We start from the raw sequence: 12,682 nt of genomic DNA, 5'->3' as shown, positions 1-12,682 counted from the left end.
ACATATCTAATTTGTTTCTGAGTTTTCTAGTCAGTTATCTAGTCTGTTCACAGTTATATGCTGGATTGATTTTAAAGTGATTTTATGACAGTCTAATATTTTCTACAGGCATAGTACTAAAATTATAACAGTAAATGAAGATTTGATATACACAATATTTCCTTTGGTTATTTTAAAGAATACATACTTAAAAAGCTTTAAATTTTTCATAACCCATCAGCTATAAATAACTCACCATAGAATGGTCTCATAAACAAGGTATCTCCAGAACATAACAGTTTTTACTTTTACTCATGACAAATACTGAAATGTTACTTCAGAGAATTATGGAACTTGAAAAACACTGTTTCAATTGTCCTTTATTGCAAGATCATAGAACTAATTACAAATTTAACCTGGAACTTGGTAAACTTTAGTCAGGTAATAAGTTTTAATAAAAACAAAGTGTTTATTTAAAAATGATCACAGAACAACTCAAAATGCAAAGTAAGGATGAGAAACATCTGACTGACCAACATAGTTAGGTCTCACTTAATGAAATCCCAAGCTTTTCATTTTTAGGAAAAGTAAAACTGTAATTTTAGTATACAACAATATGGGAAGGTTTTGTTATACAGACTAGTTTCCATTTAGTCAACTGTTTCTGGCTGTCTCAACTGGGATAGATACATTTACATAATGGGCTGTGCTTGAGCCTTCTTTGCAAGCAGCTTTAGATCTGCAATACACTTGGCAATTGTCTCCTTCTCCTGTGGTAAGGAAAGAAATCTGGTTAGATTCTTCTACAACAATGAAGAATAAGTATGATAAATATAATTCTACATGATATATAATGTATATAATATATATATCATATTTATAAAAGATAACTCCTACTAGAACAGAACCTCAAGATGATATTGGCTTAACATGCCTTAATATGTAAGATTACTGGAGAAGTCTGGAAGAAAAATTATTTAACAGAGAGAGACGCAATTTACCATACAAGCAAATCCAGGGAGTTAAAATTCCCTGGCTCACAGCTGTCATGAATGAAATTGGGTGGATACTTCTATAATCATCTGTTCTTGCTGTTGGTTTATACAGCTAACAAATTCTTGAAATAAATTAACTAAACAAAGATTAGGAATACAGAAATATTGGCATTTTCCAAGTTACTTCAATAACTTGGAAAGTATATATTATTTTTGTGTAAACAGTTAAGTAAAAACAATCCATCCAGTTTTGGCAAACTCTGTTTTTGTAATGCTGAATAGGTTATATAGAAAATGCTAACAAATGCCTCAATAGGCTATGTATCTGGGACAGAAAAAATTTAGTCATAAATAAATAAACAGAAGTTTAGAAAATAGTTTAAGCAAGTAATAGAAAACATTTCTGTTCAAGAAGATGAATTAAAGAAGTTGGAAAGAGGACACAGAATGCAGCTCATGGGATGGGAAATGGACGAGGCTCATTTTGCTTTATATAGAAATATATGGATTAGTATTAACCAACTGATGGAATACGAACACAGGCCAATGACTTTTATACTGTTTTGACATATGCAGTAAGAAATTCTTTATTAACTGAACTCTGATGAAAACAGAAAGCTTTCAGAGCATCTATTTGAGTAGTGTCTTTTAAGATAAACATCCAAAAATAGTCACCTTGCCATTTCTAAGCTAAAGATTCTTAGTTATTCCTCCCTTCCAAAGCAGTAGCAGACACTTGTCCGACATACCAGTACACTTCAGAAGCTACAAAACACTGTGTACCTGCTGTGCAGAGATGCTCTGCACCACTTGCTTCTCCACCCAGCCTATCATGTGTTCTTGTTCCTTTCGCTGCATCATATTCTGCACAGAAATATGGTAGTCCAGGCGATTCTTTACTTCTTTATATACTCTATGCAGCCGTTCCCGGTAAGTAACCTCCAAGGCCATAGCAATATTATTCTGGGACAAAAATAAAAAATGATGAATACTCCTGCATATTTAAAGCAATACTTCTTTCTGTTCACAGGTTTTTCTCAGTTATAATGCCCTATTTCTTTTGTATTTCATTAGAAAATTCTTTTATTTAATCAGTTACAGTATTATATTAAGAAACTGTAACAGTATATGGTAAAAAACCTTACAGGTATAATTATTAAGAAATATGACTCCTCTAGTAACACTACTACTGTTACCATTTTCCTCGATTTCTTGTATTCTTTGACACAGAAGTGTAATAAACCTAATCATACATACATACATCTTTATTAATTATGATATGCAAGCCCACCTCAATTTTAAGTTATACAGAATTTCATTATATTGGTATTCTATAATTCATTTATCCAACTTTCAGTAACAGATTAGGTTAGTTCTAATTTTTCCTACTACAAACAATACTGTATACATTGTATACTTACTTCTGTGTATGCTTGTGTGCAAATATTTGCTTAAATAATAATACTGTTGTATGTGTTACTGTTATGGTTGATACACTGTGTCAAACTGAAAAGTTTGTAAGTTTAACTGAGAGACTCAACTAGGAGCCAGGGTTCCTTCTTTGTAAAATCCTCATCCTGTGCAAAGAAGGGCAAGATGTTTTTGAGTGCTGTATCTGCCCTGAAGGGGTAGGGCTGGGGGGATGGCCTGGGTACTATATAAGGGAGAAGAGGCCTGTTTACCCTCTTTTGCTCTGGCTGCTGCCTTGAACTGTTGCCCCAGTGCCATGCTACGCCGCCTTGGAGCCAGATGATTATGGACTGAAACTTCCCAAAACTGTAAGATAGATAAACCTTTCCTTCCTTAATTTTGGCTGTCAGATATTTTGTCCCAGCAGCGAGAGAAAAATAAAAATTACCAAGGCAGTTATCCATTTAATTAAATCTTATAACCACACTAAAGGACAGACATTATTATACTCATTTTACAGAGAGGAAACTGAGTCAGAAGTTCAGGAACTTTCTCAAGTTATAGAGCTAATAATAAATTAAGTCAAGATCTTAATGCTGGGAGCTGGGCTACAAAACCCATGCTCTTAAGGATCTCTGTCTGGCTAACTGAAAGGCATCTCACACTAATGCATACAATACTGAAGGTTACCCCTACAAAGTATTACAAGTGATTCTTTGAAACCTAAGTGAGATTACGTTACTCCTCTGCTTTCAGACGCCTCTAAGACAGCATTGGTAAACGTTTTTGTTTTTTTAAGAACAAAAGATGTTTTCTTTCTTTTCTTCTCGCCCTCTCCTTCTCCCTCTTTGGGTTTTTTGAAACAGGGCCTCCCTAAGCAGTTCAGGCTGGCCTCAAACTCAGTGATCCTCCTGACTTAGCCTCCCAAGTGCTGGGATTATAGGCCACTACCCCTAGCTCAAAAAATGTTAAAAGTTGTTTTTTCTAAACTGAAAGCTCAGTATTTAGGTTTAATTGGAATTTTGGCACTTACGATAAATAAGAGGGTTTTATGTTGCAGTTTGGCACCTGGTCTCTAAAACAACTTGCTATCACTGCTCTAAGACTATTCTTTCTTTTTTGAGACTGATTTTGCTATGCAACTTAGGTTGGCCTTGAGCTCACTATAGTGCAGGATGGTCTTGAACTAAATGGTGATCCTCCTGTCTCAGCCTTGCCAGTGTTGGCATTACAGGCATGCAACACTATGCCCAGCAAGATTTTACATTTTTCTAGCTACTGGCCACCTTCTTTACTTCCTTTTATTTTTTCCACATTCACTTTAGCTATGTAGTCTCTTGACTTCTCTTTAATTACAGCAACTAAATATATTTTTGCTTCTGTCTGGAATATTATTTCCCCAGAAATCCAATTTGCATCATCACTTCTTTTAGGGCTCTGCTTAAATTATTGCATGACAGGCCTTTCCAGACTACTCTATGAAACAGCAATTCCCTCATCTTGCAGTCTCTTGCTTTAACACCACTTTACTGTCTTTCCTAGCGCTTACTACCTTATCCATTGACATTCTCATCTTGACTAATCATTTTGTGTTCTTCACTCAGTGACTGACTAGAATGTAAACTCCATAAATGCAGAAATTTTGTTACTCTGCTATGTTTTTTAGTACCCTGCCTTGATCACACCATTCACAGAGGAAGAACTCAAGCCAAAATTTACATACTTGGCTGTGTTTGGGTGTATGTGTATGGAGTAAGCAAGCAGCATTGTTCAACTGTAACCTGAACATGGGTAGAAAGTTTTCAACATTTTCTGAGATTTTTAGAAGTTCACATGCTTAACATTCTTTATGAACCCTGTTTAAAAGAATGTACATTTTTAGACAGCACTTAGCAGTTTCTCATTCCATATGTCCTGGAATGGGTCTAAATACCAATTCTGATGCATGGAGTTCTGAGACTACACAAATAATAATGGCCTGGATTCTTAATATTTCAGATACTTACTTTTAGCATCACATTTTTCATTTTGAAGGCTATGGTATAAAATTTCAGGGTGAGAGCATCTTTTAAATATTAAGCACAGAACACTATACTCAAATAATGACAAAATATTTGAAGATATCACTAAATGTTTTAGAATTCATGCTTTGAACATAAGAAGCTCTCCTACTATTTGAATTTGCTTTGTGAATGTAAGATATTGGATTTAAAGTAAAATGTACTAAGCAAGGTTTTCTTCTTTTTTTTTTTTTTAATTTTAAAGAGAGGACAAAACTCCAAAATTTCAAAACAAATAGGAAGGTAACAATGGTTAATACACTACGCATTGTTATCTTTAGTTACTCAAAGTATACTATATCGACATTTAATTGTGCAAACAATATTAGCACAAACCTTTCTTTGATGAACTAAAAGAAATTAGTAGTATAACTCTTATACATACATATTTGTATTTTTTTTTTTTTTTTAAGCAAGACTTCCTTATAGCAAGTGTGTCTGAACTATAGAGTATAGCTGGTTGTGGTAATCCCATATCTTGGGAGGCTAAGGCAAGCTACATAAGCAAATTCAAGGTCATCAGGGACTATATAGTGAGATCTTGCTTCAAAAAACAAAACAAAACAAAACAACAAATACAAAGCCAAGTGTGGCAATGGATGCTGCTGGGAGGCTGAGGCAGGAGGATTTCAAGTAGTTCAAGGCCAGCTTACATATAGTAGTTCAGCCTGAACTGCAGAGTGAAATACTATTTCAAAAAACAACAAAGAAATACAGAATATACATTTCACCTTTGGCTTTTCTTAATGCATGCCATTTCTTAAACAGCTATAACTAGATGACTTACTTTTACATGGATCCAAAACATGTTTTTTTTAACAACTTCTAATATTTCTAATTTTAGAATATTTTTTTTCTACTTGACAGTTTTTTAAATGTCCCAATAGCTTTAATTGCCAACCTCTCCCCAAATCTTCTCTTTTCTGAATAAAATACAAGCAATCTAATCCTTCCTCATAAAAATTCTGATATTTCTTTTCTTTTTTTCTGTATTTTGTTTTTTGCAGAGCTGAAAACTAGTGAACCCAGAGCTTGGCACAGACTAGGCAAGTGTACTACCACTTAGGTACACTCTCAGTCCCTGACATTTTCTTTTGAAAAACACAAAATGAGTAACTTCATTCTCCTGAGCAACTACTAAAACCTACCCTCTGGACATCAAAAAGGTAGTGACGCTTCTGAACAAGTGCCTGCTGGGACTTCTCCAATTCAATAGCATCCTGGATTTGTTTTATGGAAGCTTGCTTTACCTCTTCTAGCTGGGCAATTTTTTCCTGTAAATAAAACAATAAAAGTCAGCAAAAACACCACGAGTAGTAAAAATACATTCATTTATGCATCCTCAAAATTATATTCTTTGTGAAGCATCCATAAAGATACACATACTGTATGAATCCTTACAAAGAACAGTCCATACAGCTATAAAACATCTTGAATAAAATATTATGGAAAAGCTAGAGTCTAGCTCATGCACAAAGATTTATCTCAAATTAGTAACTAACACTGACATAGCTGTAATCGTTATAATTAGATTCCTGTATGTGCTTTCTCTAACATTCATATCAAAACTATAATTATATGGCTTTGCTATTTCTGCTACAGTCTAAAATGTGAAATAAAATGTATGATTCTTACCTCATTGATTTTATCAATAAACTCTCCAATAGAGGCACCATATTTTTTAATTACATAGATAAGCAGCCCTACTACAGATATGGTAGAGAAGGTCTCTGGGCTAATCACATATATTTCTTTGGACAGACAATACAAGATAAGCCCAGTTCCAAGCATGTAGGGTCCTAAAAGAAGAAAAAGTTATAGTATGAATAGACATGCTATGCCTAAAAGGTGGAATACATAAGACACTTAGCTATTTCAAGACAAAGCTAAATAATTATTTGAAATAACCAGATACAAAGACAAAATATCAGACTGAAAACAATATGGTAGAGTTAAAAGAACTAAGATCCAGAGTCAAGGAAACTATCCTAACTCTACAATTTATAAGAAATAGTAATCGAAGTAATCTCTGAAATTAGTTTTCTCAAATGGGAACAGTATCTTCTTCAGAGTTGATGAAACTGAGAAATAATGTACTTACACAATAGCTCAATAAACAGAACTATTATACAAAGATGCCAGGTAACTTTCTGAAGTTACCTGCCTGGCAAAATATATTACTTATTAATTGGAAACATCGGAGAGGATTGTTCCACTGCTCGCCTATTTTTACTGATAGAAGCTGACATAGGAAACAAGCAAGAAAAAGTATTATGTAATACATATGTAAAAAGAAGGATTAAATATCAGAATTGTCAACTTCCACAGCCCTTAATTATAATGCTTCAAATATATGTACCATTTTTTTAAACAGGCCATGAGTCCCAAAGATACAAAGCATGATTTAAGATTTAGGATACAAACATTTCTTTAGGATTTTTCTATGTATCTCCTCAACAGAAGGCTAAAACACAGTAGACCTTTAGGGCATTTTACAATGTTTCTGAGTAACAAAGAATGTTAGGATATATTATGAAGTAAAACAACAACAGTCTCAAATATATTTTACATAGATTCTCTATACAAAGTCTCAATAGATACTCCCTTTTTTCTTTCTTTTTCTTTTTGTTTTTGAGACAAGGTCTTCCTAACACAGTGATCCTCCTACCTAGGCCTCTTGAGTATTGAGGTTACCACTGTGCACCACCACACTCAGCCCAACAGTTCTTTGTGAAACTGCCTTTAGTGTATACATTTAAAATATGAAACTGACAAGAAATCCTTATGGTATGTAATATTTTTTTATCATCTGTGAAGATGCAACGACACTGTCTTGCAATTTCAGTTAAGGAAAAACTGGAGGCTACCCTAGTATTTAAAAAAAATCTCTGATTTCCGGTATTCCATGGTTATAGCAAGGAAGGCAGTACAGGGCTGGGGATGTAGTTCAGTGATATAGCTTTTGCTGAGCATGCAAAAAGCCCTAGGCTCAATTCACAGTAATGAGAAATGAAAACAAAAACAGAAACAGGCAATGTGTGTAATAAACAGACTTCTAAACTTAAATCGGCCACAATGAAAAAGGTATTGTACTACATAGGATGTTAACTTAATCAGGGAGCTTAGGTGCAAGTCCAGTTCAGTAACTAGCAACATAACCCCACAATAGTATATACCACATAATGGCTCAAACAGTGCCTGCCACCAAAGAGGTATTAAAAAAAAACTTATCAATAGATGTAAACAATGTTATTAAGTTAAAATCTCCCCCAATTCACCCACAGACAAGACCAACCAAGTCAACTATTGTACTGAATCATTTCCACAATATCTTTTACAAATTGGCTGACTTTAGTGGAACCATCCAAATGTACTATTAAATAGAGCAGGCAACTCACCTGTTACACCAGTTTTAGGATAAAGGAACTGGAAGAATTCCTCAGGTATCAGCCCAAGACGAACTTTTCCACCATATTCAGGAAGAGGAGGTACAGGAGCAAATCTTGGCTGCCCTGTGTGAAAGACCCTTGTTGCCTGCACAACCCTATAGGTAACAATTGACACAAATTTTAGACCTTTTTCAAATAAAACACAATGCGTAAACAAATAGTGAAACGATGAATGATGATGAGGATTGCGACAGTTGTCCCTGCCATAATGAGAAAAGAATGGACTAGGAAATGGAAGGTGAGATGTGACAAGGCAATAACCTTAGTCACTCTCAAAGCCATATATACTCTTCTACTTACTTTTTACAAATCGCCTGTCTAGCACTTTATTTATAGCACTAAAATAGATGAAGCTTGCAGCAGAGTCTCTGGGTTAAAATCCTGGACCTGCCACTTAAAACTTTTCAGTATGGGAATACACCATATTACTTTGTAGGGTTGCTGTAAGGACTGAGCTAATGTAAGTCTTTTTAGAATGGTGCGTGGGATATAATATTCTATGTAAGTCGTTGACTATCACAAGCCTGTTGTATTGTAAGGCTTCTTTATCCCAATAACTTTGGCATTTTCATTATTCAGACTCAGTCCAAACTTAACTGTCCTCCAGGTTTCTGGGTACCAGGGATGAGTGGCCCACAAACAGGCTAGAAATGACTTCTCTGGGAGAGGCCCTTTCAAGAAGGGTCTACAATAGACTGTCCCAGCAAAAAAGTGAAGAAATGAGTGAGTTGTTTCACACCATGAGGTTTGGCAAGAGCTAGGCCCAAAGGCCCCTACAAATCCTGCTGGCTAACGTGTTATCTGGGAGGCTCCTCTGGGATAGCATGACACTCCACATACTCTATTGTGGGTTCAAATCACCTGGCGTGGAAGATTTCACTGGGCTCTTTGTTGTAGTGAGCAATGTGTTGATTATTTGGATGATCAAACTGAATTGCACTCTGGAGACCACACATCACATTCTCTATTTCATTGTCTCCCTGGCCCTGGTTGATACTGCAGTTGGGCTGCTGGTTATACCTTTGCCCACCGTCTTCAGCCTGAACATCTCAATATACTTCTACAACTGCCTTTTTATGTGCTGCTCATTTTGACCTCTATTATGTCCTCTGGCCACTGCTGTGAGCTACAACCCCAGTCTCATCTATCTTTTGAATATTATTTATGCTTTTCAGTATATCACTTATGTGAAGCTTTAAAATTGAAAGGCACGCTTAAGATCTCTTCACCTCATTTCTCAGCCTCAGCACTAATGACATTCTAGACTGGACAACTGTGTATTACACAAGATTGTTCTATGCATAATGTTTAGTGTATTCCTGTGGTCTTTATACACTAGATGCTAACAGGACCCTGCTCCTCTGTGGTGACAACATTGCCAAATGTCACCTGGGAGTCTAAACTGCCCATGTTAAAAACCACTGATTTCAATCCCAGCACTACAGAACTTGCTTTAAGCTGATACAAATCTTCTTCCCAGCTGGTTTAGTTGACACCTTAATTGTTGCTTTCCTAAACTTGGCTAACAATCCAAAACTTGATTGCCCTGCTTCTTGTCAAGTACCCCTTAAACCTAGCCTCTTCATATTATTGCCAATGTTTCTAAAAATGTGATTTTGACTTGGTAACTCTTTAAAAGGCTTTCTCCTGCCTCCAGAAAACAAACTACTTAACATACTCAGCTGAGAACCCATCACATCTTATGACCTGTTCCTTCATTCTACTTCCACCCATATGGACGTGCCTATTTCTCTCAAAACTAAAAACTTGCTCTACACTGTTCCTTCTGCCTGACATGTCCTTCAGTTAATGACTGCCAAGTCCAATCAGTCTTCAGAACATTTCAGGCACATCTTATATAAAGGTGTCCCTAACTTTGGACTAACATTTAACCAACAACACATCTGATTTTTTACTTATGTGAGGCACTAGGAACATAGCAGTGAACAAAGTCCGCCTCATGGTGGCTGTGAGAAGGGTATGTCCATACAAAGTTTCACATGCTGTAAGTGCTATGAGTAACAATGGGACAGGAAGGCCTTTGGTAGACTAGGTGACATTTGAGCCAATGATTTGGAGCAAATATAAAAGGAAAATGAGCTAAACATAGAAGGAAATGGACGAGAGGAAGGATGGATCAATTCTTGTTATCTGTGTTAACGCTGTTTGGGTTTTTTTCAAGAAGAATGGGGGCTCTGAAGGTTTTAGGTAGAGACTGACATAATTCCTTTGGCTACTGTGAAACTGTGCTCTGCTATGACAAGACTAGTCATGAGACCACTGGAACAGCTTAGGTGAAAGTTGATGGTGTTTTCATTATAGTAGTGATGGTAGGGGAAGTGATGAGAATCAAAATAATCTGGAGGAGGAGCCTTGCTGATGTACTGGAGATGAGAGTGTAAAGAAAATCAAACATGTTCCTTGTGTCTTCCCTTTATTGTTAGACCCTTTATTACTCTTAACACAATTTTTAATGTTTGTATGGAGTTTTTCTCTGATAAGTTGGAAGTAGCCAATTATTGTCTCACTGTACTGCACATATCAGTATGCATAAATTATAACCATCTTTTAAGGTATAAGCCTAAATTTGGAATTACAAGAAGAAATCTCCAAGAAAAATAACATGTTTTATGGCTACAGATATAGCTCAGTGCACAAGCACCTGTCTGGTAAGCATGAGGTCATGAGTTTGATCTCTGGTAAGACATATTTTATAAAACTATTTTATCAGTTGCTAATATGCACGGAGTCAGTGGTGGTGAAACTTATGGAGGGCATGTTGTTTTTCTTTTAAGACAAAAGATGTTAATGCATAGTTGTTTTTTCCAAACTAAAATCTCAATATTCAGATTTAATTACAGTGTTGGCACTTGGCAATAAGTGGGTTTTGGGTGGCAATTTGGGCACTTGTCTCTGAAAGGTTCACAATCACTATACTAAGTACAGACTATGTACCACACATTGTGTTATTCCCCCACAGGAGTTAGGGTTTTTAATTCTGATAACTCATAACATACTATAGTGGAAGATACTTTAGTTAGCTCTTGAGTAAAGCAGCTGGCTAGTAAAGGCCCTGAGATAGAGTGGGGTGACGGGCATACTCATAAAAACTCAGGAAAGTGAACTAGTGCTTTGGACAAAGAATGAATTTCCTTAGGTAGTGCGGAATGCAACCTACTCCCTAATATCCTGAAGGAAGGTGCAGCCACTCCCCACTAACAGCCCGAATTTGGAGAAATTTATAATGCAAATTAGTCCATTTCTTTAGAGATCCCAGTTTACTGTAAATGCTGAGTGAAGAACTAGACTAGAACTGAACTAGAGAGCCTGAGTCCCAATTGACCATTTTAAATCCAGAGTCTGTGATAGGTGGCCACTAAATAGTTAAGCAATTTCTGTACCCACTTGCCTATAAGTAATTCTAAATTGCAGGGCCGTATGGCAATGCACTCAGGACTCCTCCTGTCTTTCAAGAGCTATTCCTATTTCCAAGAAACTTTTCCTACTCTTAACCACCTTTGCCTCTTGCAATTGTTCCACTTTAGGAACCTGAAATCAGGATATCTAGCAGGTTGGAAGTTGTATTTTCTCTTGTATCATTATCATCTTTATTTTGGAGAGGAAAATGAGGTCACAAGCTAGCAAAGAGTCAGGTGTATCCTACCTTTGGAGACCTCACTGTAAACCACTACTCTGTAGCTGATTCTATGCCTAGATCGAATTTGAACTCCTGAAGGCACTCAGCCTTACTCACATTTGTGGTTATGAGAATGGTAAGAAAAATAACTACAGAAATCAATAAATGATCTGACTATCATGACCTGGCAGGAAAGGTAAGAATACACGAGACATTGAAACAACATGCTTCACTGCTTTATTTAACAAAACCTTTAGTTTATAACTTAGTAACTAGCTGTGGCAGCTATGTGTAGCTGAAGGTCAGAAGGGTGGGGGCGGGGCTTAGAAGACAGCAAAGCTAGTTTCTAGTTTAGTAGTGCAATTCTCTTACATCTTTGTCTTTAGACGATACGAGGATGCTACTGGCAGTTACAGGAAGAAATGTTTGAGGCTTTAAGCATTCTCAAATTATGAAAGGTAACTTTTAGTCTAAAGCTAAGAATAGAAATTAAGAAATGAAATGATGTGCAAAACCAAAGGGAACATTGCACTCCACACTTACCCTGGTCCTAGGAGGGCTGCGTTCTTCAGACAGGGTGCTGCAGATATACAACACGCAGATCAGCAAAGTCAAGGCAAAATCTAGTCTGTCCCTTCCTCTGTCGCCGCAGAGTACGACTCTTAATGCCATGCAACATTCTTTCCCCGTTCCCCTATATCCCTTTTTGTTTTCAGACGAACAGGTCACTCACCACCCAGGCACAAAATTCACAGGCCGCCAGGGGCACAAAGGAGGTGGGGTTTCCTTTCGCATCTCCACCGCTCCAAATCTCACCTAATCTCAAACTACACAAGCTCCCACTCTTTGTATCCCCTAGATTCGCTTGTTTCCAATCACTTTCATTTCCTCGACCAGGGTCTACACCACTCACCCGCTGTGGCGGCAGCAGAAAGTACTACCCGGGACAACATGGTCAACAAAGGTCCAGGAACCGGTCTTGGCGTCCCTGTGACCCCGACCTGAGACTTGTCAGGGGCAAGAGCAAGATGGCCGCTAACAAATCTCGCGAGAAGAGAACTTCGTACCATCATTCCCTTCAATTTTACTCCAGTTTTTTTCTTTCTCTCGCGAGAAGAGGCACAGACCGCTGAGAACTCACTAAAAGTGGCC

At 36.8% G+C, this 12,682-nt stretch overlaps 1 protein-coding gene across 1 annotated transcript; it reads right to left on the bottom strand.

Annotated features, from left to right (window-relative positions):
• Nucleotides 1-341: 341 nt before the first annotated feature.
• Atp5pb (ATP synthase peripheral stalk-membrane subunit b) lies at nucleotides 342-12,647 on the bottom strand. The gene is made up of 7 exons (XM_003479227.5): nucleotides 12,444-12,647; nucleotides 12,074-12,110; nucleotides 7,843-7,988; nucleotides 6,080-6,243; nucleotides 5,593-5,718; nucleotides 1,758-1,937; nucleotides 342-749 (listed from the first exon to the last, which is right to left on the bottom strand). The coding sequence occupies exons 1-7, from the start codon at nucleotides 12,601-12,603 to the stop codon at nucleotides 672-674; spliced, it is 891 nt and encodes a 296-aa protein (XP_003479275.2). The 5' UTR covers nucleotides 12,604-12,647; the 3' UTR covers nucleotides 342-671.
• Between the last annotated feature and the right edge of the window lie 35 nt (nucleotides 12,648-12,682).

Source organism: Cavia porcellus, unplaced genomic scaffold (genome assembly GCF_034190915.1).
Source record: "Cavia porcellus strain 051 isolate PalLab524CR breed Dunkin Hartley unplaced genomic scaffold, mCavPor4.1 scaffold_1, whole genome shotgun sequence".
In the NCBI taxonomy this organism is placed as follows: domain Eukaryota; kingdom Metazoa; phylum Chordata; class Mammalia; order Rodentia; family Caviidae; genus Cavia; species Cavia porcellus.
This window is presented reverse-complemented; position numbering and strand designations above follow the sequence as displayed.

Bases quoted from the DNA above. Each gene is read 5' to 3' on its own strand.
- Atp5pb (XM_003479227.5), bottom strand. From the start codon at position 12,603: ATGATGGTACGAAGTTCTCTTCTCGCGAGATTTGTTAGCGGCCATCTT. The intron at 5,719-6,079 runs GTAAGAATCATA...TTTTATTTACAG, and splicing joins TTATTGATAAAATCAATGAG to GAAAAAATTGCCCAGCTAGA. The intron at 750-1,757 runs GTACACAGTGTT...TCCTTACCACAG, and splicing joins AGAGCATCTCTGCACAGCAG to GAGAAGGAGACAATTGCCAA.